The sequence below is a fragment of the Ictalurus furcatus genome, chromosome 10, assembly GCF_023375685.1.
Source record: "Ictalurus furcatus strain D&B chromosome 10, Billie_1.0, whole genome shotgun sequence".
Lineage (NCBI taxonomy): Eukaryota > Metazoa > Chordata > Actinopteri > Siluriformes > Ictaluridae > Ictalurus > Ictalurus furcatus.
In genome coordinates, this window is record NC_071264.1 from 14,419,387 (window position 1) to 14,446,152 (window position 26,766).

Here is a 26,766-nt window from a genome sequence, read left to right on the forward strand (position 1 = left end):
AGAAAATTATAGCAGACCTAAAAAGAAGAGACACAAAAGAATGTAGCCAAATTCTAGTAAGCATCTGTGTATATTAGTTAGTCTTAGTTGTTCCCCTGTCACTTTAACTTGGGGTAAACTCTAGAAAAAAAAAAGGTTGAGCACTTTGAGAGAGAGAGACAGCAAAATAAGGGTAAAAGTAAAAGGGTGCATAGTTGATGTATTGGGGCCCCAAACCTGTAATTGCTTAGGGCCCCCAAATCACTAAGTCCTCCCCTGTCAATGTCAATTAATTTATGAATTCATGTATACACAGTGGCCTCCACAAATATTGGCACCCTTGGTAAATATGAACAAAGAAGGCTGTGAAAAGTTGTCTTTATTGTTTAACCTTTTGATCTTTTGTTTAACAAATTCACAAAAATACTCTACTCTCATGGATATCAAACAATTAAAAACTAAATACAGGTTTATCCAAAAAAAGATATCTTTGTTAAATACAAATGTGCAACAATTATTGGCACCCCATGAATTCAAGAAAAATATATTTGAAGTATATTCCCATTGATATTTTACTTTTTTTAGTACACCTGGGTGACTAGGAACAGGAAATTGTTCAACCATGACTTCCTGTTTCACAGGGGTATAAATATGAGGTAACACACAGGCCAAATTTCCTTAGTCATTGCTAACAATGGGTAAAACCAACGAATATAGCTATGATGTGCAGCAAAAGGTTGTTGAGCTTCACAAAATGGGAAGTGGCTATAAGAAAATAATTAAAATTTCTAAATAAAAAAAAATCTACTTTCATCCAAAAACAAACTCCAGTGTCTTCAGTTTTCCAGACACTACTGGAACTTCAAATGGGACCGAGTTCTATGGTCAGATGAAACCAAAATAGAGCTTTTTGGCAGTTAACACCAGAGGTGATTTTGGCGCACACAGAGAGTTAGCCATATGGAAAAGTACCTCATGCCCACGGTTAAATATGGTGGTGGCTCTTTAATGTTTTGGTGCTGTTTTTTCTGCCAGAGGACCTGGATATTTTGTTAGGATACTTGACATCATGGACTCTATCAGATATCAGCAGATATTAAATGAAAACCTGACTGACTCTGCCAGAAAGCCTGGTTGGATCTTCCAGCAGGACAATGATCCAAAACATACATCAAAATCAATATAAAAATGGTTTACTGGTTTAACCTCATGACCATCCCAGTCCCCTGACTTGAAACTCATAGAAAACCTGTGGGCTGAAGAGGAGAGTCCACCAGCATGGACCTCAAAATTTGAAGGATCTGGAGAGATTCTGTATGGAGGAGGCTCTTGTCATCTTAAAACTGGACTACTGCAATGCACTACTCTCGGGCCTCCCAGCCAGCTCCATCAAACCCCTTCAAATGATTCAGAATGCAGCAGCACACCTCATCTTCAACCAGCCCAAAAGAACCCATGTCACACCCCTCTTCATCTCCCACCAGTGGCTTCCCGTATCAAATTCAAGGCCTTGATCCTCATGTACAAGACCTTGTCTGGAACAGCACCCCTCTACCGCAACACCCTCCTTGAGGCTTACGTTCCCTCATGCAATCTGCGATCGGTTAACGACCGATGCTTAGTAGTGCCTACTCAGCGTGGCCCAAGGTCCCTTTCCAGAACCTTCAAACTAACTGTCCCTCTGTGGTGAAATGAACTTCCAACCTCTATCCGGACCACAGAATCTATCACTATCTTCAAAAAAACAGCTAAAGACCCACCTCTTCTGTGAGCACTTAACTAACCCCTAAAATGCCAACCCCACATTATTTCAATTTATTTATTTATTTTTTTAATGTACACTGGCTTTTACACCTCTACTCTGCGCACTTTGCTTCTCTAGAACTCAATTATAAATCTTGCATGGTAGCACTATTGTATTGTTCTCCGCTTGATATATCGCTTTGCTTGTATTTCTTCATTTGTGAGTCGCTTTGGATAAAAGCATCTGCTAAATGAATAAATGTAAATGTAAATGTGTAAATATAAAAGGAGGAATGGTCTCAGATCTCTTGCCATGTATTCTCCAACCTCATCAGGCATTATAGGAGAAGACTCAGAACTGTTATCTTATATATATATATATATATATATATATATATATATATATATATATATATATATATATATATATATATATATATACAGTATCTGACAAAAGTGAGTACCCCCCTCACATTTTTGTAAATATTTGATTATATCTTTTCATGTGACAACACTGAAGAAATGACACTTTGCTACAATATAAAGTAGTGAGTGTACAGCTTGTATAACAGTGTAAATTTGCTGTCCCCTCAAAATAACTCAACACACAGCCATTAATATCTAAACCGCTGGCAACAAAAGTGAGTACACCCCTAAGTGAAAATGTCCAAATTGGGCCCAAAGTGTCAATATTTTGTGTGGCCACCATTATTTTCCAGCACTGCCTTAACCCTCTTGGGCATGGAGTTCACCAGAGCTTCACAGGTTGCCACTGGAGTCCTCTTCCACTCCTCCATGAAGACATCACGGAGCTGGTGGATGTTAGAGACCTTGTGCTCCTCCACCTTCCATTGAGGATGCTCCACAGATGCTCAATAGGGTTTAGTTCTGGAGACATGCTTGGCCAGTCCATCACCTTCGCCTAAGCTTCTTTAACAAGGTGATCATGCTGGAATACTGCCCTGCAGCCCAGTCTCCGGGGGGGGATGGATCATGCTCTGCGTCAGTATGTCACAGTACATGTTGGCATGATGAATTAACTGAATGAACTGTAGCTCCCCAGTGCCGGCGGCACTCATGCAGCCCCAGACCATGACACTCCCACCACCATGCTTGACTGTAGGCAAGACACACTTGTCTTTGTACTCCTCACCTGGTTGCCGCCACACACGCTTGACACCATCTGAACCAAATAAGTTTATCTTGGTCTCATCAGACCACAGGACATGGTTCCAGTAATCCATGTCCTTAGTCTGCTTGTCTTCAGCAAACTGTTTCCGGGCTTTCTTGTGCATCATCTTTAGAAGAGGCTTCCTTCTGGGACGACAGCCATGCAGACCAATTTGATGCAGTGTGCGGCGTATGGTCTGAGCACTGACAGGCTGACCCCCCACCCCTCCAACCTCTGCAGCAATGCTGGCAGCACTCATACGTCTATTTCCCAAAGACAACCTCTGGATATGACGCTGAGCACGTGCACTCAACTTCTTTGGTCGACCATGGCGAGGCCTGTTCTGAGTGGAACCTGTCCTGTTAAACCGCTGTATGGTCTTGGCCACTGTGCTGCAGCTCAGTGTCAGGGTCTTGGCAATCTTCTTATAGCCTAGGCCATCTTTATGTAGAGCAACAATTCTTTTTTCAGATCCTCAGAGAGTTCTTTCCCATGAGGTGCCATGTTGAATTTCCAGTGTCCAGTATGAGGGAGTGTGAGAGCGATGACACCAAATTTAACACACCTGCTCCCCATTCACACCTGAGACCTTGTAATACTAACAAGTCACATGACACCGGGGAGGGAAAATGGCTAATTGGGCCCAATTTGGACATTTTCACTTAGGGGTGTACTCACTTTTGTTGCCAGCGGTTTAGACATTAATGGCTGTGTGTTGAGTTATTTTGAGGGGACAGCAAATTTACACTGTTACACAAGCTGTACACTCACTACTTTACATTGTAGCAAAGTGTCATTTCTTCAGTGTTGTCACATGAAAAGATATAATCAAATATTCACAAAAATGTGAGGGGTGTACTCAATTTTGTGAGATACTGTATATATGTTTATATATATATATATAGAGAGAGAGAGAGAGAGAGAGATAAATAAACCTATGTTGTGTTTGCAATCGTTTGATATCCATGAGAGTAGAGTATTTTTGTGAATTTTTTTTAACAAATGATCAAAAGGTTAAACAATAAAGACAATTTTTCACAGCCTTCTTTGCTCATATTTACCAAGGGTGCCAATATTAGTGGAGGGCACTGTAGATTACTAATTTCAGCACTAGCAAGAGACCAATTATCAAATATGACATGCACATTACATTGATTATGTTTACATTATTTTAAGCAGGCAGCTACAGTATAAATTTTGGCTTTGTAGTTTTGCTTTTTTAGATAATTATGGAGTTATTTTGGTTGTTTTTCAGCATGCTGCTTTTTCCAAGCGATGAAAAGCCAGCAAAGACAGTGGTGATTACATATCATTTCTCTTTCTGTATTACAGAGAGACAGCCAGAAGCAAAGGCACTTGTGCAGACTTCACAGACTTCAAGCACAAACTCCACAGATGACTGGGAACAACTCCAACAGAATGGAGGCTTTCCTCACCCTTCCACCTGGACTGGACTGGTAGATCTGGATAAGGAAGAGTTTAATTCCATTGCAGACAATGACACCTCTGAAATATCGGGAGAGCATGTGGTAATTAATCTCAGACCTAGTGACAGGCCAGTGAGCCAGGAAATACATGTGTCCAAAGATCAATCTCATCCTGTTCTGGAGCTCCACGGGGGTTCAGCAAGAGAGGAACCTGATGAAAGAGACGTGAATGAGGACTACAGATTGTCCCTTGAGCCCTCATTGACCACACCATTCTCATCCACACAGGCTCAAACCAGCAACAGCATGCTCTTTAACTTTGTTGACTCCATCGTGAGGCCCTGGAAATACTGGAAAGGCAATGCAGAGACAGAGGCCCCTTCAACAGTGTCAAGTCTATTGAAGGAGACATCAGAGGAAGTCCAGGCAGACAGGGTGAAGACAGGGGGTGGGCTTAGAGAGATTAAAGGAAGTATTGATAATGCTATCTTGGAGCCTGAGAGTGTGGAGCCTTCAACTAAACCCTCCACACCATATTCAGAGGAAGGACTTTTAGAGCAGGAAAAAGAGGTGGTTCTGCCAGTATCAGTAAATGAGCTGAAGAATCCCAGCAAATTCCCAACAGAACCTTCGGTTTCACAACCAACAGCATCCAGAGGTAAGAATACTCTATGGTTTATTTGCTGCCAAGTCAGAGTATGTCATGCTATTGTGATTGGCTTAGTGTAGTCATGTTATTGTACATAATTTTAACATTTCTTAGTTCATTTGGAATTCTTATTTTTTTGCATTTTCACAAATTTTCTCTCTGATTTGGTCTTGGCTAATTCACCATTCAACCCATCCAGCAACAGCTACAGAGGGTGTAGGCTAACATGTGCTTCCCATATCTTTTCAAACTGCTGCGTCACAGAGCCTTTCACACTGAGCGCGATTAAGTGACGTGAATGTATGATGCGATGATGCTCTTGAATCAAAACAATAGATCTCCTTGGAGCTGTTCACACCGGGGCGACAAAGCAAGATTTTTTTTTTCTACCAGAGTGTTGATTTTTTTTACCTTGTTGCCCCGCAATGAAACCGGTCATCCAATTAGATTTGAGCTTTAAATCACGTGCCCAGAGCCGCTGCTGTTGCACAAAAGGGCAAGATAGGTGATGCTATAGCACAGAAATCTGTTTTGACCACCGAAGAAAAGTATTCAGGAAGAGAGAAGAGACACGACAGATAAAAGTCACAGCGACTACAAAAACAGCGACAAAAAAGTAATTTTTTTATATAAAGTGTGTAATTGTAATCCCCTTTATTCTTATAATTCTTATTGTTATGTCAGATATATATATATATATATATATATATATATATATATATAGTATCTTATATTTTATACAGTTCGATTTCAAATATTAAAACTAAAAACTTTATTTTTTATTATTTTTTTATTTATTTATCTTGCACAAATAAACAGGTTTTGTCCCACTACTATGTTATTGCATTATATTTCACATTACTTCGTTCATAATGAAACAGCTTGATGGTGCTTTTCAAAAAAAAAAAAATCTGCCTTCCTTTCTGGGTACACATAAAAAAAGAAAAGTGAGTTTCTGTGCTTCTTAACAGTTTGTGTTGTGGTGCTATGTGCCAACATTTAAGTGATTCTTTTTCTCAGTGTTCAAAGACGATAGGCCGATCAGCTGAATAGTGGGTTGCGCCACCTAGTATGCAAGCGTGAAATGCATTCTCGGGCAGTGTCACCTATCATATAGCCGTGAATTAGCTGAAGGCGATCGATCGTGTGTGAAAGCACCATTCGACGGCAACTCGCTTCACTTTATCATGCTGCGGTCAGTGTGAAAGGGCCTTAACACACGTAGAGGAAAGCACTATCTGCCCTCTTCTGCATACATGGGCTTGCAAATGCTTGATTAGTGTTGCTATGATAGAGAGAGAGAATGTCATTCCCCCCACCCAGAGAGCACAGCCAATTTTTGCTCTCTTGGACCATTCACAGATGGCATCATCGATTCAAACTTGCAATCTCCTGACAATAGGGTGATTTTGTTGTGAAATGCCACCCTGAGAATTTCACAACAAAATGTCCAAACAGACTATTTCAGTTCCAAGTAGACCAGTTAAATACATCACACAAACCTCCCTGCACAAATCGTAGGTTAAAATAGTATGCCATTACAGGTACTGATACATGTACACCATTTAGTAGTTTGCAATTAGGAACATAGTCTTATTCTTTCCCAGATACTAGGTCTTCCCGGATTCCTTTCATTTTATGTTATTCAGCCGTGCGAACGAGCGCAGGAAAGAAATGGAATTGAGCAAAGCAGCAAATGATACTCTCAAGAAAGCACACACACTGCATCTCATTTTTCAACTTCTGCTCATTTGCTTAGCTTTTTTCAATTCACCTGCTGTGGTTATATTTTTGCACATGTCATAGCAGACCATTTAAATTCCGAGCAAACTTTTTAAACCAAGTCCAGATGATGTGAAATAGTAGTTGATACTGGTGGGTTGTGCTCTGTTTTTGCATACTTGGACATAGGCATTGTCTGTTTGCAGTACTAAGTCTTCTGGGTTTATTTTTGGACAACAAATTATAAATGAAACTATTTTTAGACTATGGCCATCACTTAGCAGATTGTATATGCTGACAGTCAGCTGTATTCTTCAATGTGTATTCAAATGCAGATTTGCACTCTTGTCTGAGTTGTTTGGGGCTTAAATGGTCATACTCTTAGAAATAAGTTAAAAATGGTCAAATTAGGGATGTGTAGCATCCATAAACTGCACAAGGTCCAGGGAGACTGTCCACCCACTGTAGAGGTTACTCCTCAGACAATATTTTATTCTCAGAGAAGAGGGGGAGAGAAAAGGAGTGGTGTGGGTTGAAGAGGTCACATTTTTGAGATTTATAGCATTTCCTTTTTTCCGTTACTGTCCTCCAAAGTGGCAAATCATTGTGTGTCCTGAAAACTAATGGCACATTAATGCTTCCAGCATTGAGCTGGGATTGGTACAATATTTTGGGATAGTATTCCCACTTGAGGCAGCATCAATACAGCTATCAGTCTCCCATAAGCCATATTCTATGGGGAACATTAAAATTTAATTCTGGGTAAGATTTTAGCTTTAGTCGGCATGAATTTTTTACACCTGAATCTTATTAATGCACCACAGCCAAGCTATCAGTTCAGCCAGGCATTCTAGGTCTCTTCCAATTAGAGTGTGCATGGTACGTCTTTAGATTTGTGGGGGTGAGTGTATAAACACAAATACATACATATATACTCAGGGAAGAAGTGGCAGAAATACTCAGAAACAATGTTTTGCAGGGAGAGCTGCTTCAGTTTTGCTTTCTCTCAGGCAGGGGCCATTTAAGCAAATTGGGCTTTGGTGGCTATTTCATCCTTCACTGGGCCTGACTTTCATCTTTTGTCTTGTTTTGCATTTGATTGGATTGAGGCTATGGAGAATTTAAACTTCACTCACTCATTGAGACTGAGCTGCATGCTATCAAGTCTGTCTTTGGGCCTAAATAAAAAGGTCTAAAGAACAAAATAATTAGAATAAGAGAGACTTTTTAGAGTATGACTCTATATAGATCTATTTTTAATTTAAAAATTGCCTAATGTAACCACACATATGCTATAGGCAGACAGCAATTAGCTTTTTGAAAACACTGAAGTACTGCTTTAAGGGCAATAGCACTAGGTGCATGGACCCCTAAAAGGACTTAAAAATTGCAGTGTTCTAGCATTATGTACTCAGACTTTTAATAATGTATTAAAATAAAAATCTAACGCAAACATAGTGAAAATTTGCAGTTGGATAAGTACAGATGTGTTTTAAAATGCCATAATGTCAAACAGGAAATCAGCAGATACATGAGGTATTGTAAAAACAGGACAGATGCACTTATAGACAAAGAAGCCAACAAGAACATCCAACAAAACCAAAGACAAAGGAGATAAGCTTTCAGAATCACATTTTGTTCATCATAAGCAACTAACTATAGCAAATAGACATTTTTTTAGCTTCCATGTGTGTTTAAGTCTTGCTGTATTTATTTAACATTTAAAAACAAGAGGCCAAAATCAACTCAAATAGAATATTATATAAAAAGTATGATGAAAGAAATCATATTTACTGATGTAACTGAAAACATTCCAGCACATTGAAGGGAAGAGGAATACATAGATATCTGACAGATAATACATTTGTCTTTGAACATTACAAATGAAAACAAAAGGAATAAGCTAAGCCTAATATTAATAATAAACCTTGATACTTTTATATGTATAGTCAAGTAATACATTTGTTAACCTGTTCTAATATTTGCTCCCCTAAACTGGGATCACAAGGAACAAATAAACTAAATCATTTAGTACCTGCATTAACGTGAGAAAGAGAACTCTAGTGTGCCAATTAGCTCAGATGGAGACAGTTCAGACAGTAGAATAAGGTAAGCATCCTGACATTGAGCACATCGACTGTCGGCATAAGCAATGGGCATTCAGGAGGGTATGGCTCTGTGGATGTAACGACAGCAACACCTTTACTCTGATTATGACTTATAACTAAAGATGCACCGATACTATAACTATAACTAAAGATGAACCGATTATTCAGAGTGATATCGGCTGATACCGATAACCGATACTGATAGTTCTGCCTTTTATACCTTCTTTTAAATTAATCATAATTAATTCCACAATTCTGGAAGAAATGCAAATAAAAACTTTATTCTCTCCATTTCAACAAGTTGTTTCACAGTAACTGGTCTCATAAACAGAAAACACATTACTCAAATTAACATTAAAACATGAACTAAATTCTGAAGATTAAAATAAGATTTCTTAACTTATTGAATGCTATTAATTCATATTAATAACATATTAATAACAATGTTAATCATATTAACATTGACTGAATTCTAAAAAAACATCCTGTTAGTCTCACATTCACTCACCACAAACAAAAGCATTTCTACTCCATCACTACAAATATATTTTTCTGTGCAATATATACTTTTTTGTCAACTCATCTTCATTTAAATCTTTCAGTGGTGCACTGGCGCTTTAATTCAGCTTGAGCAGCGCAGCAAAATTTTTTTAGACTCGACACCGAAATGATTGTTTCATTGCTGCTCACTTCCGGTGTAAAATTTTAGCAGTGCAGAGATTACAGAGATTACGAACTGCAGTTTTGTCATCATTCCACACGAGACATCTTTACACACAGCACAAAATTGATGTGTTTTCCCACCCTCTTTTGATTGACAGGATATAATCAGCCCTGATCATCTGATGTTTTAAAATTGCCTCTATTGGCCGATACCGATTACTGGCCGATACATCGGTGCAGCTCTAATTATAACTCATACTAATTTAACACGAGAAGAAGTTTTAGTGACTGATGAATTTTATCAGGTTGTGTCATGCGGTGAGAAGCAGGACGCAAGTGTGTAATCAAGGCAAATCAAGGATCATCCATAACACAAAAAATCTCGGGAAACTACGCATCCAGAAAAATACAGCATTAAAACTGTTGCCATTAGCTTTGACTTGACAACAATAATGCGTAGTAAGGCAATGACATACAGAATATATAAACAAATCAGAACTAAACACAGAACAGGTGAAAACAATAAACCAACAATTCAATGGCAAAACAGGAGTGGAGACAGGACTAGAGCAGAAACCATGATCACATGGTGTTTGTCTCCATGGGAACAGTGGTAGGAAGGGGAAAACCATGACCCTAGCTAACTAACAAGCTAACCCAATGATCTAGCACTTAATCCCCAGCAAAAGTGTTACTTTAGACGTTGGTATTGATTAATGTAGCTCAAGAAAGGAAAAGAAAAGACAGTAAAACGTGACATTTTGAGAATTTAAAGATTTTTTTACAGTGTTTCAGAAAAAAAAGAAGATATAAGCAATGTTCAATACACATGTATTGGCTTTCTCTGCCTCCAGTGCTCCACTGAGCATATACTCGAACAAATGGTTGAGACAATGAGGGTAATTATTTATGTCATTACTTCATGTGTTGCTTTCTTCCATTCTTTTCCCACTGATAAATGTAAATTGGTCATATGACTGTGTTAGAAGTCAGATGAATGTATAATCTCCCTTCATATGTATGACTGAAGTTGTTAATTAATTATTCAAATCATTAATTAGCCAGCTACTTGGCTATGTAAATTGCCCTACAATTATGTGACGCTGTAACTGCAGAGCACTGAATAATTCATTATTGATTAAATATTTCATCTTGATCACAGAATATGTGGTCTGTGAATATCTCTTAATGAGGTGTTCCCGCAGCATGTTGCCCTCAGGGCAGCTCATGTTACCTGTGTGCCAAATTACCCTTGCAATCGTAATTTGTAGTAAATGATGGGCCTATTATATGAACAATGCAATTATTTATTTATTTATTTATTTATTTTTTAACCTGAGAACAATGATTTAGGTCAGGATTAAACATAGTGGAGACAGTAAAAAATGGCACAAATCATGGCACAGCATAGTACTGGATGAATTATGGTTTGTTAGCAGTCAGCTGCTATAACATTAAATCCTGCTTTATCGACTCTGAAAAAAAAAAGGTACCCTCTATATGCCTTTCTTCATATTTTTTATGTTTATAATGAAGGATTACTTTGTGCTGTCTTGTTGAAAACATATTGTAATGATAAGGTACTTTTTAAGACTGTCAGACAGTTAAACACACACACGCACTCACACACACACACACACACACACACACACACACACACACACTGTAATATAACAGTTGATGCACACCAACCAACTCTTGCAATGTAGGATTTGCTATGTGCCCAGAAACAAAACCTATAAACAAAATACTGTATTGTGTCTATGATTATGAATTATAAGCAAGCTCTTGATTAAGGAACAAAGTAAGGGAAATTGTTCAAATATATTGCATGCTGTATAACCGTTGAAAAAATGTAGTTGTTGCAAATATTGCCATTTAAATGAGAGGCAAGACTTAGAATTATGCCTATGAATTGCTAATGCTTACCATGAGATCCTAAATTAGGTGCTGTATAAAATTCAGTGTGTCTGAAGGGGTCTGATGGATAGATAACGAGTGTAGTGTGTAAGGCTGCAAACATTAAAGTTAATAGCTGCAGTTATGGTGGTTCAGCATGTTTGGCTTGCTAATTAAACACGTATTTAAAGCAATCTCCTCCCCCTAACAATGTTAATTGCGGTATGGTGTCATTCCTGCAGGACTAATTGCGTCAGGACGGATGGAGGTGATGAATCCCACAACTGCAACAAGCCCCTTGGGTTCCAGGAGCAGTTATGGCTCCATGCCAGTGCTGGGCAGCCAGCAGGAATGGGCGCTTCGGTCTCTAAGAGGATACGCTACTCCAAGCAGTAATGGGATCCTTACGACTCAGACCATTGGAACTGTGGAGACCAAACGAAGGGCAATGGAACTCGTGACAATTCCGGTCATCAGGGACAACCATGAGAACTATTCTGGGGAAGGCAAGGATCATATTGAAGAGACTTACTCACTGCCAAAGGTGTCTACATCACAGTCCACTCCACAAAGAGGGATTTCAGAAGAGGATAACGATGCTGATGGGAGTGGAGGAAATGATTTATTTATCAGCAACAGTCAGACAAAATTGGGTACTCTGGAGGCCTCTGAAGAACAGAATGTTCTCATACAAACAACAGTGCAGTGGGAGCGCTTAGATCTACCAACTGGACAACCCTCTCACAGTGCCAGTGTCTCCAAAGATGCCACGGCTCCCGAGGAGGCCAGGGGGCAGATCCTCTACATGCATCGTCCTACAGAAACATCTAGGAATACTCCTTTTAAAATGATCAAAGTGCCTTTGGTCAAGACGAAGCTGAGTCTTGAAATCCCGTTTGAAATCCTGACTCCTTATGCGGCCACCACTTCAGAACTCACCCCAAAAGTTTCGAGTGCTACTGACCAAACGCCAAGCAGCACCACCGTGACGACACTTAACAGTCAGAATGAAAATACAGACGCAACCACTGCTGGAGATGCTGTGTCCACTACAGACCCTGCAATATCAGTTACTTGGTTACCAGTGCTTCAAGAAGAATCTCAAGAACCACAGACACATGTGTCTACCACAGTGACTACTGTAAGACTTGAGACTAAGAGTAACACAGTTCACCTGACCACACCATATGTGAAGGAAACATCCCAGCAGGCAGAGACTGAACCAGAGACGCAACCAGCTCCTACCACAGGTAGCACAGGTGGAAATACCACAAGCCAAGCTAAAGTCGACTATGAAAACAACTCTTCAGCTGAATCAGGTGAGTTTCTTTGATGTTGTATTGTCATCCGCATTCTTTACAAAAGCTTGTGTGGCAACGTTATGATTAGCTTGTTCTTTGTTGAGCACCACGATATATATTTAGTGGCTTCAACTTACGGAGAGAAAGCCACATTTGTCATGCCTCGCCTGTTCCCTGTTCTTACCTTCCCTCTCTCACTCTTTGCAACATCAGGGATAAATGTAAACAAAGAAGGAGCAAGACACTGGCTTGAAGCAGCACTCACAATCTAATTAGAAGGTCAGGAGTAGTGGAATTAGGGCAGCTGGCTAAAGCAAAGATCTTAGGCCTGAACAAATCAATGCTGACAGAAGCCAGTAGATGTGTGCAGTAATTGACTCCAGTCCCATTCTCTTTCTCATTCACTTTTCATTACTTTATTTTTTATCGTGGCTTTTTGCTAAATAACTTTTTCATTAAGTAATTTATGGACATACATACATACATACATATATATATATATATATATATATATATATATCTTTTAAGTCCTATGAATTTTCGTCCTGATATTGTTATACTGCTATACTGCAATGGACAGACTAATCAAATTCATCTTGTGTGATGACATTATTTACAGCACAGCAGCCAACTGAAAAGAATCATTCTCATCCTCTAGTGGATCATTGTCCCCCTTAGCCTGGCTCTACTTTAGAGAAAACAGTTGAAAAAGGACCTGACAAGTACAAGAGTGAATGAAAACAGCCGAACGCTTTGAATAAAGTAGCGAGGGCCTGGAACGTCTCCTTTATTCCCCACAGCGCAGGTGGAAGTTCATCTGCCTTTTTAATCAATGATCTGCTACTGGAGAGGCTTATGCTATCTGCTTTTCCCAAGAGGCCTTTTAGGCATCACAGAAGGGCATTTTGAAAAATGGTCGCTTTCACGACGGTCATAACAGCAGTGCGGTACCCGCCAGCTCTTAATTGGAAACAGGCATCATCGTGGGATAGGATAAAGAGGTGCTGTGTCTCGCATGTTGGTGCCATTCTGTCAGTCTCATTGTTGTGACCGAGAGCTATGTGAACATTCACAAAGGTCAATCAATATTCATAAATAGACACACATCTCATACAAAGATTGACAGTCAGTACATACACACTTGACAGAGCACACTCCCACACAAAACATATTAATGAGGAGCACAACAAGGAGTCTGTAGGTAGAAGATATAGAGTAATGAGCTGTGTTTAGGTTGTGTGGCTACAAGAACAAAGAATATACACACACACACACACACACACACACAGAGATACAAGTATTCTCTTACACACACGTACAGGTACAGGTATACACACACACACACATGCTCCCCTACTGCCTGCATTGATCTGTATGTTTTGTAAGTGTCTTTACTATGATTGTGTTCACATGCCTTACACAACATTTCTTGTTTGACTTTTTTTGGGCAAATCAGTCTTTGCATGTTACCATGCATGGGGTTAAAGGAAAATAATCCATGCTGGGGTGGTGTGATATTTTCCAATAACAGCATGTCTCTCTTGTACCGCAGCGATTTGGCAGCAATTACAATGTTTTTTATTTATTAATTGCTAAGTTTCAGGCATGATTTCTGTGTCTCTATTCTGAAGGTCTCTAGTTTGTGTCACGATGTACCGGAAACAAATTGTTTTGTGTTCATGGAATGTGTTGTTTTGAGTATTCCTAATCACCCCGCCTTTCGTCCTCACTCACTCTCTCTCTCTCTGGGTTCTTCTTCTTCTCTTATTATCTGGTATACTAGACATCATGTAGTTCTTATGTCACTCGAACATACGCAATAGATGTTTTGATTTGAACTGTGACCAGTTCCAATTGACATTTATCATTCTTCATCAATATTTCTGTGTACATATACTATGCTTTCTGTATCATTAACCTAAGAAGTTTTCACTGAACGATGGTGTCGGTGTGACTCCTTCCTGAGCTCGGACGAGAGGAAATCAGCCAGTGCAGGGTCCAGATTGTGTATCGGACAAAGAACTTAACATTAATAAATGATGTCTTTTTTTTTTTTTTTTTTTTTTTTAACTATATTATATTTTACATTTAATGTTATGGAACATCCATGAGAAAAGTTCAGTTGTAACCAGTTTCTTCACCAGCATCTCTTTATTTTTTCCTCCCCTTGAAGGTAATAACACAAAAAAACACAACTTGTCATGTTACCAAGAAACCAGAAAATGCTCAGTCCTGAAGTCTCTCATGGTGGAAAACTTATTGACTGCTACAAAGCACTCACTGGAGACTCCGTCCACAAATGCTACACAAACATCTCTTAAAAGAAAGCTTCACGGTATCAATGATGATCCCTTTTCTCATCTATCCAGCATACAAGTCCTTGTGAATCATTTGTGACTACAGAAACGATAATGCATTAGAACAAGCATATTAATATAACTCTGTGATGTAATTACAGACGGAACTGCTGTTGTAGAAACACCCTCTGATTCGAGGATTCAGCAGTGCTGTAGTATAAATCGTTTTGAATGTAACTACATGGTACTAGGCTGAAATTTTTACTGAAATCAATTTCACTAAATTGTTGATACATCCACTGCAGGTTTATTGTTAATATTTAATTCTCTTTCAAAGCAGTTCTCTCTCTCTCTCTCTCTCTCTCTCTCTCTCTGTCTCTCTCTCTCTCTCTCTCTCTCTCTCGTAAAAATCTGCACACCTCAGGGGAGAAATGACTATGATTACTTAAAGGCAATCACCTAAAATAGAGAGTAGGTAGACTCACCTTTAGTTAAATAAATAGTGTGAGTTTGTCTAACACTGTCCTTAGGAATGAAGTGAGACTTTTTACTGTTTACTGAACCGCCTGCTTTTTAAAATGTGTTATACCACAGCGAAGATGAATTCCTGAATCATAAAGTGTGCAGTAAGGTTATAAATAACAGTAGCTCTGGCTATAATATAAATGACAGGTTTATATTATTGTGCTCTTTCTGATGCACTATCGTTTCTATAGTAACAGCTAATTCACATAGACATTGTAGTTGCGCCACATAATGTAAGCTAATATAATAAACAAATTAGAAGCTTGAAAGCATGTTGTTTAACAAAGAAAAATGTGTAAACACTGATATGGTGAAGATTTCTTGTAGGACAGTGGGGTAACGCTTTGTGGTTTCTCTGTAAAATGACATGCTGCATTATTTCTCTTATTAACTTCAACAGGGAGAATAAAGAGCGACTGGAGAGGCAACAACTGTATATAACTTCAATAAAGTAAGCGATAACAGGAAGTAACTTGTCACATGGACAATCCACAACATTATATGCTACGATAAATAGTTGTTTTTTTTTTTAATGTGATGTGTTCTCCATTAAAAAATGTAAAAATGTATTTGTCGGCAAATGACTGTGGTATAATCAGAATAGCACAATTTGGGCCTAGCTATTATATGAAATAATCCACTTTGGGGTGGGAAGGATATCACACTGTCCCAGCCTGGATTATTTTCATATAACAGCATGGCCTGTTCTGTAAATTTATTCCAAAGCGCTGACCAGGACAGATTTTTACAACCGTGGATTAATTCCGCATGTTTGTTAACCAGTTATCTTCATTGTAATTACATAATCATTATCATTAGATAAATATTCAAAAATATTTATCTCAATATTTTTTTCATACTTTATTCATTCCAGAGGGAAATTCACATATTATTGTGCACTTCTATAAGCACACTGCATCTAAGTCTAGTTCAGAAATTGACTTCAGCTGCAGTTTTTTATTAAGGTAAAACTTTCACCAGACTCAAAATTAATTTTGTATCTGAGGCTCTTCCCAAGCTGTAGCTGATCAGTATCACTTTATTTTACTGCCAAATGTCAAGAATGGAGTCGCTTATAATCAATCACAGTACCTGTGAACAGAATTTGTTTGGCTCTCACATGGATTTGTTTTTTGCTCTCGTGTAAAAATAATCTATCCTGGATGCTCATGCACCTGTTTGCTTTGCTTTTATGCACACAGTCCCATTTACACCGTTCTCCCACAAACCTCTTTCCACTCCTACACTCAGATTGCCTTCTAATTCTTGGATGTTCACTGTAGCAACACTGGCAAAAATTGTTAACCAATGAGAACGAGAGAGCGGCTTTGAAGTGTGAAATTCTGTTAATTCTCTTCTAGCGGAAACCAGAAATTAACCTTGCCATTTGTAAATATGTTTTGCCATGAAATGGTTTATTTAAACAATTCCTGTAACATAATTAAATCATCTTCATCTTGGAACACAACACAGCATCCCATTTTGCTAGTTGTTCACACTAGCAGGAGACAAGTCACTGTTGCTTGTAGTTCGTCTCCTGGGCCTGTAGTGACTGTAATTGTTGTCGCTTGCATGCATGTACTGTCCAAATGTAGCAGCTATAAATACCGTATTTATTATAAAGCTAATCAGATTAATGCACATTAAATAATGCACCAATCAGTGTGAAAATTGGTTGTTTGAGTTACATGCTACATGCTTGGCATCATACTAATTTCAAAGCTTTACCAGCTATGTACAATCACTAGACGCACCAACAATCTGCTACTTCCTTCCCTCTTTATTTTTTTTCTTTGTAGTGGCTCTTTACACATTTAATGAGAGATCATATACGACAGGATAAGATGAAACCATTTTCTTCCATTTCTGTTTGTCAAACAGTAAATGGGAACTAATTGCATGTAGGAAATAAAGTTGTGAGTGGGGAACTGAAAAAAAAAAAGTAGGACCCCACACGCCATAGGATTGGTCAAAGGAATCGTTCAAACCAGTCGTTTGGATTTGATGTTTTGCCCTGTCAAACCCATTTTGCATAAAAGTGAGACAATCTTGTTTCTCTTATCATCTTATTTCTGATCACACAGCTTGATATTAAGGTGGAGCTAATTATCTTCAGTGATTTTTCACAACAAACAAATTCTTCTGTGTGGTACATAGCTCATTAGTGTCTGTATATGAAAAGCAAATGTGTGCAGATCCTGTAATATTGCTAACTTTCTATTTTTGTTAGGGCTTTGGTCTTGCTTGTAAATGCCTGCCATCACTAATATGGTACATGAGCAGCAGGGGCTTCTCTTCAGTTTCCTTTACTAATGCGCTGATGAGTTGATTAGAATAATTGGTGGATGACTTTTGTTGCAATGAACATACAAGAGTAAAGCGTGGGAAATCTAAACATGCGTGCACAAAAACGTCAGGCCGAAACTCTGCATACATTATGCTTGGAAACAGCATCATTTCCAAGTGTGTGTATGCAGTTTTGTGCATAATCCAGTCAAATCCATGCAGGGGCAGGATAAACTTGAGTGTGCACGTATGTTTTGGTCCAAAAGGAAAAGTAATTTGTGTGAAGGCAGAATCCAGTGCTCTCGGCTTTGGAAGTGAAACAGACGCTGTAGACGGTAAAATGGAAGACCTTTGAGTTATAGCTTTCCAGCTAATCTTTAAGGCCACCTACTCTTCCTACAAGGTAAAAACACTGAATATATGATCAGTGTGGTAAATCCAGTGAGAGGGAAAATATAGCTTGAATTTAAAGCTCTACATGAGCTGCTTTCTGTTTTATTTTATTTTTTATTTGTTTTGTTTGGGGTTGTTGTTTTTTTTTACTTCTAGCCGCCTACTAGGCCTTGAATTCAGTATGCAGAGGCTATTGATTTTCTGCACTGTTTTCTTTATTGCTTCATCCAGCTCCTTCAGATTTACGCTCAAAAATGCATTCTGCTGCTTATTTTTCCATCATTTTTATGTCTTGTCTCTTGCCAGTGTTTATGAAGATACCTGTGCTCAATTAAGAAACCAAAGTTAGTCAAAGATTTGGCTTAATGTCTTATTTCAGGAATATTTTGTAAGCAGGATTTTACAGGCAGTTCAGAATATGTCTATTCTTTAGATTTAAAGGCTGTAAATGATTGTGCCTTTTATATCAGTCACACTGTATCAAATCCACTAGCACTTTAATGGCAGGGATTTGCTTTGGGGGACAATAGGTTGGAATGATTATAAACAAGCAACGTCTTTACCGTGAGGAGCATTTATTTTGGTGGAGAATCCATAGAAAATACCAAGAATCTGTTATTTGTGTTGTGAATATCACTGCAGGGTTACACATACATGCAGATGATGGCTATGTGACGTTTGTGGAACTTAAATAATATTTTTGTGGTTTAGAGAACTCTCAGTATGTTTATTGGTGCTTGTTTTCCACCTTGCATTTAAGTTGAATTTTCATGCTGTATATCTTGGCATCTTTATGAGTCTTGGCATTTAGAACAACCAAAAACAAAAACCTAATAATAAAAATTTGATTGCAGAACTGGGCATGGATGTTGTTTTGAGACCTCCTGCAAAATGGTTCAATTTTGATTTGGGTAGGTACCAGAAATAGCAATTAGACTTCTGTGTGACATGTGGGCTTCTTTATTCTTTATTTTATCCTTTTTCTCCCAATCTATTCACTGCTATTTCCGACCCAATAGCAGGTTCTTCTTATATTGCACAACAGCTTCACATCTTTGAGGGTGAAGGATTTCCTCCAGCACAAGTAAAGCCACATCATGCAAACTGCAACATCCTAGTACAGCTAAATGTGTTTGCAGCAGTATGAATGTGTTTGCAGCCCTGAATGTGTTTGCAGAATGTGTTTGCCTGAATGTGTGTTGCAGAAGCTGAATGTGTTTGCAGCCCTCTTCTGTGTATATGAGCTCACAGAAACCTGGAACTGGCTAGAATTGCTCTAATAGAGCGGAGCAGGAATGAGTCCTAAACCCCGGAAAAGAATTAGCATTTTAGCACTTCCTGTTCCATCGTCCTGAAGTCAATGGGGTTTTTTGAATGGGTTTTTGGTTGAATGCCTGAAATAAGGTCTGTGGTTAACACAAGCTCAAGATATTTTCACGTTTTATTATATGACATAAAATACATCAGTAATACCTCACATATTATTATTGTTATTTTTTTTAAAGCTTTTACTTTTTTTGCTAACAAGTGGCTAAATGGGACTACAGCGGTTGTCAGGGACATTAAACATTGTCACACACCGAACAGGAAAACTCATCTACTACAGCTTCATTGTGTTGTGTTTATACTTGCGCTCTATCTTGCAAACTATTCCAGCTCAAACTTTCCAACTTGTAGATTTATCAATTTATAGTATTTTCCAATTGTAGTGCTTTTTAAATAAAGATTGAAAGAGTTGTCGGAAGCTTAGTGGTGGTGACGTTGAAGTCATGCAACCGTGGTGTAGTTTGTTTATAGCCTAACTTTTGCTTTTTACTTCTGGCGATTATATTTAGGCTTCAAAATTCATAAAACTTGTGTTCATTTGTGAAGATTATCTTGATGAACAGAACACGTTAGAATCAAACATTTGTTGGTCACAGAGCTCATTTTCTGCAATAATCCAAAAGCCAATGTAAAAATCCTATTGGATTTTTGTCGAGGGAACCAGGGTGATGCTAATTTCCAAGTTATTCTCGGAAAGTTGTTCTCTATAAGTAGAGAGAGTCATCCATCCCACCGACTGACCACAGGCTCTTTGGCTTTGGTCACCATTTTTCCTGATTCTTTCACTAAAATAGTCACTGATGTTGCTGTCCTCCTTTGGATTCCCATCTGACCATTGTCATTCATGTCACATTGCCACATAATAGATATGCATCTGATCAAGGACTACATACAAATGTATCTCAGGTCTACCAGTTTGTATGCCACATTTGTCTTGAAAAAAATCAGATCTGTGTTACATTAAAGCAGAAAATTGGATTTGTTTCACTTCAACCTGGTAATGTGAATGTAGCTTTGGACTTCCAAACACAGATTGGTTATGTCCTGACGGTATGACTGGTGCTTAAACAGTTCTGCCATTCAGGAGCCCCAAGATTTAATATCGATCCTGTCAGCAGGGTAGGTCAGGGTTCCACGCTGGTGTGTGCAGAGTACTGGTTCAAATACTGCTCACAATCCAGAGTACCTTTGAAGCTGATGAAGCTTCTGTTTGACTTCCTGCCCTTCCCCTAACCTCCACTGGTTCAAAAATTGAGTAAAAGTGCGGAGCAAGATTGAGCTTTTCTTTATGTTCAACAGCCTGCAGAGTCTATTGAGTTTTTCACACTGGTTCTGAAAGCATGATTCAGGGGAGATAATGATCTCACCCGAGGTGTGAAAGTGAGTGTGAACACTAACAATTTCTCAGCCGCAATGAGAAGTCCTACATATGGTCTTTGATCATACAGAATGTATGGTAGCATTGCTCTTAGCAGGAAGCTTACATGTTGTATTTTCAGTTGACAGATCTGCCAAGCTCTCCTCAGTCAGACATCATGGACGGTTTACTGTTGAACGGTTTGCTGCAGCACCACCTACACAATTCACTGTGTGGTCCACTAGGTACTGTTTGTAAGTGCTCTAGACTGTGCTTTAAAAGTAGGAATTTTCTAGGAATCAATTTCGAACAATCTGACAATTTATCGTTCTACAATTCTATAATTCCATTTGAAGTAAGTGAGATGTCATGAACAGCACTTACTTCACACACAATTAATGATAATGCGTAACGCTTGCAGTGTGTTATGTGCTGTGTGTTGTATTTTTCTTTAAGTCTGGTTTAATTACTGTATGATTTTCAGCTCAATTTTGCCATCACAGACAAAAAGACAGCCATCCGTCGCAGACAGCAATCCTTAGCCAGGAGTCCAAGACAGCAAAATTGCCCATGCTCTTTAGGTGGGAGGGAGGGAGTACTCTCTTTGCCCTGTCAATTGCAGCGACACTAGCCAATCATGTACAGTATATAAGTCCATACAGGATTTTGCAGAGTGTTTTTTTTTGTGGTTGTTTTGGCCAAAATGCTTGATTTTGCTGTGGCTCTTTTGCTTCTGCTTTTTGTGCAGCTTTCGCAGTGATGTTTGTTGGTAATTGAGACCTTTTGGCTGTACTCATGTTCGATGCATGTGAACTGACGTGTGCTTTTGCTGAATGCGCATTGTGATGACGTCACTTGACGCGTCGTGGCCCATATTTGTGGTCATTTTGAAAAAATTGCAAGCTCCTCAGAATATTGTGGAGTTTGCTTGATTTTGTATTAATTTCTGTGATCACAAAATCCTGGAGGGACTGGTATATTAAAGAGGGCGGATAGCACTTTTCTCAGAGTGTGTAATGCTGCCCTATGAGCAGCAGTTTGAAAAGATGTGGCTGGCTGGCTTCACTTATGTCTGAGCAAGCATGTGTTAGACTTCACTTTTCCTGATTGGTACCTGAGAGCTGGCTGGTGAGTGAGAATTTACCAAATTAGTGAGAAAATGGGGGAAAGTGCATAATTCCCAAAGTTCTGCCAGTGTCAGAAATACGATTTAAATCTCAGAATGTGAGTGCTGCTACAACACTCATCAAAAAGCCACCAAAAGGAGGAAGGCATATGTTTATATGAAACTATATGTAAGGCATATGTTTATATGAAACTTTCAGGACAGCTAGTGTAGATGCAATGATGAAATGTAAATGAGACATGCTAATGGACAGAAAAAAATAGGCTTAGTACCTCAAGCTCACTTTGAAGTATGTTTGTTTATGCGACTCCATTTTCTGCACAACCCCAGATCATGCTGATTGATGACATACAGTAAGGCATTTTCTATCATTAGAGGATCTTCATTGAATTGTCTAAGAACATGTTATAGCACATACAGGTCCATGAGTATTTGAAGTGATTGAAGTGGAGTCTGTCAGCTTTAATAATGTGTTTAACAGAAACATTGCATTAACTGTTTAGGATTAACCAAATCCATTTTCACAGGCTCAAAAGTAACTGGACAAACAGAGGGTTTACCTCAAGATGCAAGTCACTAGTAACGTTTGAGAACAGAAAGGCCAGATTCGACTTTGCTAGAAAACATTTAGAAAAGTCTGCCCAGTTCTGGAACAAAATTCTTTGGACAGATGAAATAAGCTTAAGATTAACAAGATTAACTTGTACCAGAATGATGGGAAGAGAAGAGTATGGCGAAGGAAAGGGAAGGCTCATGATCCAAAGCATACCACATCATCTGTCAATCATGGTGGAGGAGGTGCTATGGCATGGGCATGTGGCTGCTAATGGAACTGGGTCACTGGTGTTTATTGATGATGTGACTGCTGATAGAAGTAGCAGGATGAATTCTGAAGTGTATAGAGCTATACTTTCTGCTCAGATTCAGTCAAATGGTACAAAACTGATAGGACGGTGTTTCACAGTACAGATGGATAATGATCCAAAACGTATTTAGAAAGCAAAGAAATTAAATGTTCTTAAATGTCTGATGACCTCAACCCAACTGAGCATGCTTTTCATTTACTGAAGACAAAACTAAAGACAGAAAGACTCACAAACAAGCAGCAACAGAAGGTGGCTGCAGTAAAGATGGATTTCAAATCCATTGTGGTCATGTACAGAGGCAAAATTACAAAAATGATGGATCAAATACCAAATACTTATTGGCCCCACTGTATGTATGTGTATATATATATATATATACATGTAAAACTATAGAGTTCTGAAAACATTTTATTGGCATCATCTTGCAGAGTGACAAGCGATAATCTTATAAGATTGCCAAAATCACACACTGTAAAACCAACTTTATCTTCAGTCCACATTAATATGTTTATGGCCATCTCATTTGGCCGTTTATATTCTGAAAAAGTGTCTCAGTGTCTGGGAATTCAAACCAAAAAGGTTGATATTTCACAGTCTGAAGAGCTGCATTGTTCCAGCTAATGCAATATGAGACTCTGACTGCACTATAGTCCGGAAAGGTATGATGGAGTATTTCCTCATATCTGATTATCTGTGTGAATTCAGGTTCCCTATTGCTGTGGCACCAGGCGCAGTGTGTTATGTGAGATGAACAGATCTGACTACTCTCTGCTCTCTTCAGACTACACTGTTACTTTCGTTACTTTAGTATTACATGGTTATTTTACCATTTCTGGAAATGGAAATATATCACTGTGTGTGTGTGTGTGTGTGTGTGTGTGTGTGTGTGACCTGTATCTGCATGATTTTTATTTTTGCATTGCTCTGCTGCCACATGATTGGCTGATTAGTTAACTGCATGAATGCGCAGCCCGGGCTCATTATCCCCTGCACCTGTTCCTTGATCATGGACTTATTAAGACACACACATATACTCCCCAAGTTTACTTTACAGTTTGTGAAGTCTGGTTTATTTGTGCCAGCAATATGCAGCTCTTTCCGTAGATCTGTGATTCCTCTGTGGTCTTAGTATTTCCTGCTGTTTGTCTTTGCCTCCCTTTTCTTATTAATCATGATTAACACTGCCTGTGTGTACACAATTTCTAAGGCATCTTTGAATGTGCATTTTTCCATGTTACCACATTGTAGCAGAAGTCCACTTGCACTCTGAAGTCAGCTCACTCTGTTATGATTGGGCAGAACAGCTGTGTTTCAAAGCAAATTCAGATAAGACAGACAGCCTTTCACAGCACTCTCCAGTCTTGAACCCACTTTCAGACAGAAGGTGAAGCACTCAGCACCCAGCGGAAGATGGCGGTGAAGGGATGAGCAGAAGGGAGAGGTGAGGTGAACAGGCAGGCAGGGTAGCTTTTTGTCATGCTTAGAGCGACAGCACAAAGACCTGCAATATGAAGCTTCTTCCATTAACGAGACTGTCAAAGGCTCTCCAGATGCTAACAATAGAAAAAGGTCTAGATAAGAACCTCTAACTTTTTTTACCTTCAGCTCCAATGCCATATGTAGAGATATGAAAGCTGCAGCATGCCACTCAGAGCAGACGAGAGGAGCTGTCTTATATTCCACTGTTAATAGTGCTGTTTTATGATAGGGTTATAAGTGTTGAAGTGAGAATTATGTCAGTACGTGGCATGGATGACAATCAATAACGCTGCTGAAGAGAATTTAACAAGAGTGTGTTTTAGGGGGAATTTCTTTCAGCAATCTTGTGTTCCAAACTCTTTTAGTTGTAGGGTGTGCTGTGACACATTGTTTTTTATTAAAACAAACATTTTATAAAGCTCTGATGACACAGAGATGAACAGACAGCAAAACATACAGTTGCAATCAAAATTATTCAACCCCCATTGCAAATCAGGTTTATTGTACTCATTGTATAAGTTGCATTTTCAGCTGAATTTGGGGACACCACTTGAAGCATTCATTGTGTTGAACTTTTTCAATTGCTTTTGTTTGTTTTGTTCATTGCAAACAGCCGAAAGTCTGTAAGTTTTGACAATAAACCTGATTTCCAATGGGGGCTGAATAATTTTGATTGCTCATTTTTTCATTCTCCATCAACTTTCATTAGAGTGATGTACAATCAAATGAAGTATACTTGTACAACTTGGACACACACTAGTGGTTTTTTTCAGTCAGTTAGTAATTTTCAATTGTATTCAGTCTTGATCCATAATTATCACCAATTTTCTTCACTAGCGCTACCTTTGCACTCCTTGCTGTGGTTTGAAGCAAGTTAAATTTTGAAAACATCTGAGCGTAAATGTCACAGTTTGGATTATAGGCAGATGTATTTGCAGAATATAAGTGAAACGTTTAATAAAGTAACAAACAAAACATGACACACATGGCTCAAAGACGAGGATAACATGATACATGGGGAATGGGGACAGAACAATCAACACAAGACAACAGTTCAGTGCTGAACGTGACTATATATACACACCCGTGCTAAAGAGCTAAATGTGAAACAAGTGAATGAGACATGTGGCATGATGGGAAACGTAGTTTCTAGTTCTTTTCCGATATTACATGACAGTAAAGTATAGCGTTACGACATAATTATATAATTTTGCAGTATATTAAAGTACATATTTCAGGTGAGGGATATAATGAACTTTCAAATAAAAATGTATGAAACTCTTCCCACTTATGAAACCTTATAATATGTCTGGCAGGACATGAATCAAAGTCCACTATCTCCACTAGTACTTAGAGAGTCATTCGCCAAATGTTCATTGCGAAGTATACGTTCAGTAGACTTGTTCTCTGCGTTTCCAAGCCTTTCACATTCGTTTACTATCTTTGTTACCTCGACCTCTTTTCCCGTTTACGACTACGCTTTCTGCTTGTCCCCTTGTGCTTTGTTTGTCCGATCGCCTGACCCTTGCTTGTTTTACGACTACGTCTTTGGAACTACCCTTTACTACGCACCCGCCTCTGCTTCTGTGCCAACTCCGGTTCGTGACACATAAGAGGTCATTCCTCCTTAGGAGCAGTTTCCAAACAACTGAAGGTACCACGAGAATCTGTACAACCAATTGTATGCAAATATAAAAAGCTTGGGAACACACAGACACTGCATCATTCACGACAGAGGCACAAATTGACAGTTGCTTGGATTTTCCCATGCCATCAAGGGCAAAAAGGCACTTGCTACATCCCAATCACCTACTTATACTATGCACTAAAAGTATGTGCTCTTTTTGTGAAGAAAAAGTACATACTTTTGAGCGTGTAACAAAAGAGTATGCAAGTACTGGGACATACTAACACATCATGTAATGGAAGAGAACATTGTTGCCTAGTTACACACACTGTCACCATAAACTCCTCGTTGCATTTCAGCTTTTCTTCATTCATTATTCCTTAAATAATTTATACTTTAATTTACTATTCCCTTGATTTATTTTTCCACATTTCATTTACACCTAAAATGTGGCGTGTTTGCTCCTCCTCCCTTGTGCAAGGAGATTGTGAGCAATATTATCTGAAAAGGTGTCCGCGGATCCACACTTCGAAAATCTACCGGAAATACTAGACCATCCGAGTACCTTTGGGATACTCATTCACTAATTGGGAGTTAATTGGGAGCACAACTGTGGCTGTAAAAGAGTCTATTGTTAGAGATAGTTGCTGCATCCCAATTCACCCACTACCCCTCCTAAATATCCCAAATCATGAAGAAGAATAAGGAAGAATAAATATGTTGAAATACATATATCATTATTTTGAAAATGCAACTAAACACTGATTGTTGATTGGCATGTCATTCCTGTTGCAAGCTTACCTCCCCTTTTGAGATCAAGCC

The 26,766-nt window shown here is 38.7% G+C and overlaps 1 protein-coding gene across 1 annotated transcript in view; it reads left to right on the forward strand.

The window, feature by feature from the left end:
- Nucleotides 1-26,766, forward strand: part of ncanb (neurocan b) — a 112,755-nt gene that overhangs the window by 38,583 nt on the left and 47,406 nt on the right. The window contains exons 7-8 of the mRNA XM_053634869.1: nt 4,226-4,978; nt 11,604-12,680. Of these exons, the coding sequence (XP_053490844.1) occupies nt 4,226-4,978; nt 11,604-12,680 (1,830 nt within the window). The remainder of the gene's footprint in view (nt 1-4,225; nt 4,979-11,603; nt 12,681-26,766) is intronic.